General features: G+C 32.2%; 1 protein-coding gene across 1 annotated transcript; it reads right to left on the bottom strand.

Annotated features, from left to right (window-relative positions):
- Positions 1 to 836: 836 nt before the first annotated feature.
- On the bottom strand, positions 837 to 3676 carry LOC111504385 (BRCA1-associated RING domain protein 1). The gene is made up of 2 exons (XM_023158930.2): positions 3013 to 3676; positions 837 to 1975 (listed from the first exon to the last, which is right to left on the bottom strand). Exons 1-2 carry the CDS (start codon positions 3568 to 3570, stop codon positions 1058 to 1060), a joined length of 1476 nt encoding a protein of 491 aa, XP_023014698.2. The 5' UTR covers positions 3571 to 3676; the 3' UTR covers positions 837 to 1057.
- Between the last annotated feature and the right edge of the window lie 788 nt (positions 3677 to 4464).

Here is a 4464-nt window from a genome sequence, read left to right as displayed (position 1 = left end):
TGTTGTGCTTTCGGACTCTTAGTACGAGGTTCACCATTCGCTCTCCACTCAGATGACAAACATTTTCATTCCGGAGTGAAGTGATAGATCCATGATTCATCCATTGTCACATATCGACGCAAAAATTCAGGTTTGCTATGTTTAAACATTGTCAAAAACTGCTCAGAATCATCAAGACCTTCTTGTTTTTAGTCAACAATGAACTCGCGCGGCACCCACTATGAACAGAGCTTTCTCATAGTCTAATGCTCATGCAATATAAAGCCAACACGTTCTTTTGATTTCACAATGTCAGATAACTCACGCAACTTCACTTTTCGATAATTCAAAACGATTTTGTTTTTTTTCATGTTTTCTGGTGTTACTGCCTCATTTGAACATCCACTACGTTCTGCATCATCGGTGTCTCTACGATCACGTTTGAATTCAGCAAACCAAGGTTTAATTGTTGTTTCTGATATCCAAGCTACACTTGAAGGGTATTTTTCCCCATCAAGAAGCAGTGAAAAATTAGAACATGAAACTGTTTTTGATCCATTGTTTTGAAAATAACAAAAGTAGTGTCACTGTTAGCACAATAACTCACAAACTTGAGTAGAGTATCATGAAATTTCAACAACTATTTTTTTGAAGACTAGTACTAACTGGAAAAGCGGTGAATGCAATAAGACTAACGCCATCTATGAGTTAGACCTGAGACTTTTCAGCCCAGGTAGTATAGTATAAAGTTGTCATTTGAATTATCAGTTTGGGAACTACTTTTTCAGATATTAAAATATATTTCGATTCTGACTAATGGATCTTATAATGGCAATATTAAATAACTAAACCTGTGATAAATTCAACTATTTATGGAACCCAACATTTAATGACCATGTTTATGTCGACAGTTTGTTTCCTATTCACATCATTCAATCAATACATTGTAGAAAGTTAAATTTATTTTCTATCCTCTTTTCAAATGGACCAAAGTTGTCAAAATGAAGGTAGTCAAAAGCTATTATTTTTGTTGGTATGAAAAAATGTAAAATTTTCAACAAAATCTGAATAGCATGTTTTAGTCCAGAATTTTAAAGTCAATTACACATTCCACAAGCCAATTAGATGATTTATGTTTGATTTCAGGCATTTGATATCTCAGATCTGGTGGGTTGTTTTCTTCATAAATGATATAATTGCAACATTTAGCTGCAGAATTTCTGGCATGGTATGGAAAATTTACAACTTCATGGCACGTCCTTAGGGCAGGGGCTCTATGCAGCAGTTTACCACCTCCCACAATAATCAATGAAGCGATATGCTCTTTGGTGAATTTTATATCATGAATCTTAACAAAACTCTTATGTCCAGAAATGAAAAAATTGATCCCGGAAAAAAGTTTTGGACATTTTAGCAAGTGGTTCATCATTGCCCTTTGTATTCCTTTGTTCATCTTGACATTGTTGATAAATGTATAATCTGGAATTGGTATAAACAAGTCGTTATTTAAAAAGCTGTCAATCCAGTCTTGAGGTAATATGATACAGCCATCTAGCATGGATACTAAAATTTTAAGAGAAATTTTGTGAGTTCTTCTTATTAAGAAGTGAGTGACTTTTTTTGAGTCATACTCTTCTAATATTTTGATTTTTCTTTTCTTCAGCTTATCCCTATAATCTTGTTCTATATAGTAACAATAAGCAATCATCTTCTTGTTGTAACATAACATTTCAGTTCTTTCAATTGGATTGTAATGTTCCTTCAAAATATTCTGTACTGTTTCGGTCTTTGCATAGTCAATAGGCTTTTTTCCAAAAATATCAATCATTTCTTTATCAGCACCATATTTCAAAAGAAGTATGATCAGGTTCATTTTTTGTGAGACTGTAGCTTTATGTAAAGGTGTTGTATATTCTTCACCCATTATGTCAATAAGTGCTCCATTTTCAAGTAATCTTTCCACAATTTCCTCGCTCCCACATTCCACTGCTTCATGCTACAAATCAATACAAACAATTATTGTTCCACATTAATCAGAACAGTTTTGTGAAGAGGAAAAAGTTCCAATTAATAGAGGACAACATATTCTAGAAAGTCAATCTTGTAATATCAATACATACATGCTTATGCACGTACACACATTTAGGAAGTGACTTCAAAATCTCGGTTTAGGACCTACCATAAGATGTGCGTTTGTTAAGAGATTGTGTGAACAGGGAGAGAGAGAAATAGAATTCTCAAGTCTATTCCTAGTTTTGACAAGCTGTATGTATGTAGATTTTTTCAGGGAATTATGCACTTTGTCTACCACGTGACAAATGAATATTACTGGAGTTTAATTAAAACTGTTTTAATCTTCCTCTTTGAAGATGATCACTTGGTGATCGAAACACGTGTTGAGGTGTTAAAAATAACGATTTGGTGTTGGGAAAAAACTCCAGTAATATTCATTACTACACCAAAGGTTCCAAACAGTGCATCATAAGTACCACATGACAGACTACCTCACTATTTATTTACACTTTAAAATAAATATGTCAACTGCTATAGTAGCTTTGATTGGTGAATTCTAATGATTCAAAATTAGCGACTGACTACTCATAACTGGTGCATGAATCCATCTCCATATCACCAGTTTAGAATGCCAAACAAAATCCTTGAAATGTTTCAATAGTAATAAATGAAGTAGATCACTTTTAATGATTTCATTATATAACTCAACCTAAACTAATCTGTTTCCTAATAGCAGCAGATTTTGGTGCTAGTTTCCAGTTTTCCCTTTAATATAAGCATATAGAATAAAGAAAAAGACTTATTACAAAATGAATATGTCATCAATCGAACAAGTTTAATATAAGCCTTTTGTGTCATAATCCAATTATCTGAATATTTGATTATCACTGGGAATGGTTCCAATTATTGGATATATTCATAATTGAAAACCAAATAAATTGGTTGGTGGTGTTTACCACCTACACTACAATTGTCACAAGGATCTTTCAAGTTAAATAAGTATTTTTACACATTACCTACCAGAGGTGCCCAACCTGCGAAATCCTGGACATTGATATCAATCCCCCTTTTCAGGAGTTCAGTCACATCTTCTAATTTATTTCTCTTACATGCAATATGCAAAGGAGTTTCTCCTTTAGCATTAACCTTATTAAATTGCTCATTTATGAAATTGATAATATAAAGTTTATCATTATATTTGATTGTTCTTTGTTCTAGATTTCCCTCTGATTTCTCTTGGATTTTTAAAGAGACATTTTCTTCTGAATTTGTCTTTTCTTCAGTATTCGTTTTGCTTTCATTTATTATACTTAAAAAATATTCTTCGAGTTCAGTCAATAACTGTTCGGTTTCTTTTGCTACATTGTGATAATCCACATCTTGTTCCCCATAGCAAATTTTACATTTTGGGCAGGTATATATATCTTTATTTGATTCCAAACAAGACTTGCAAAAGTAATGTCCACATATTTTTACTTTAACGGGGTTCTTACACTTCTCATAACAAAACCGACATTCTGGTTCACCTCGCAGTTTTTTCAATTCTGTTAACATTAAATTCACATCCAAAATATCCATTTAAAAAAATTGGAAATCACGAAAAAATATATATTAACTTTTAGTAGTTATGTTCTCTTTGCTTTTAGCGCCCAAAGTATTTTGACATTGCCAAAAATATTCTTCTTCTCCTATCCTTCCACAGAAAATCTGAAAATGGATACTTCATTTGTATGAGCTACTTCCACAGGGATCCGTCTGTCAATAAGAAACTTTCACACTAGCACCGTAATGTACGGATATTTGTTTTTCGAACTGGAACAATGTGAATGACAAACTTAGAGTATCAAAAAAGAATAACTTTTCGATAGTATTTTTTCTTATGACAGATATCTGTCTGCGTCTGTGTAATATCTTGAAGATTTTTTCACATATCTTTGAGATATCTAGAAAAACATTTTAAATTTACTACGTTGAACAGTATGCATTATATAACAGAGTTATAAGAAAAATTGTGTGTTTGGAGTATAATTTATTTGAAAATGAATGAAAATCGATTCAAAATTTAGGTTTTTTCCAATTTTAAGCATATAAATCCGTGGATTATTTAAGATTTCAATTATAATTTTGATTGAATACACAGAAACGTTCATGATTTTTATCGCATCCATCGGATTTCAAATTGAATTCAATACCAAAAACATACATGTTTTTATAGTGAAGCGACTCAACAAAAATTTATATAAAACTGGTTTTTCAGTAGTACCACGATGGTGGTGATTTTAGAATCACTGAAACACATTTATGTTCACTTTCGGAACTTATATCTTCACCAGGGTTGCCAATACTGAGAAAAATTCTCGAATTTCGAGAATTTTTACTATTGGAAATTTCACTGGGAATTCTAATATTTCGGAAATTTGGACGTACTATCAACTCTACGGTAGCGGCGTAGCGGATTTGAACATGAAGTAG

Source organism: Leptinotarsa decemlineata, unplaced genomic scaffold (genome assembly GCF_025532065.1).
Source record: "Leptinotarsa decemlineata unplaced genomic scaffold, Ldec_3_MD MMD2_tig00026299_RagTag_RagTag, whole genome shotgun sequence".
NCBI lineage: Eukaryota > Metazoa > Arthropoda > Insecta > Coleoptera > Chrysomelidae > Leptinotarsa > Leptinotarsa decemlineata.
The sequence above is the reverse complement of the archived record's forward strand: the minus strand, read 5'-3'. Positions and strand labels throughout refer to the sequence as shown.

What these genes read in the sequence shown, in the direction of transcription:
- LOC111504385 (XM_023158930.2), bottom strand. Translation starts at nt 3,570, where the DNA reads ATGGATATTTTGGATGTGAATTTAATGTTAACAGAATTGAAAAAACTG. An exon ending in TCGCAGGTTGGGCACCTCTG is followed by an intron (nt 1,976 to 3,012) that starts GTAGGTAATGTG and finishes ATTGATTTGTAG; the next exon opens with CATGAAGCAGTGGAATGTGG.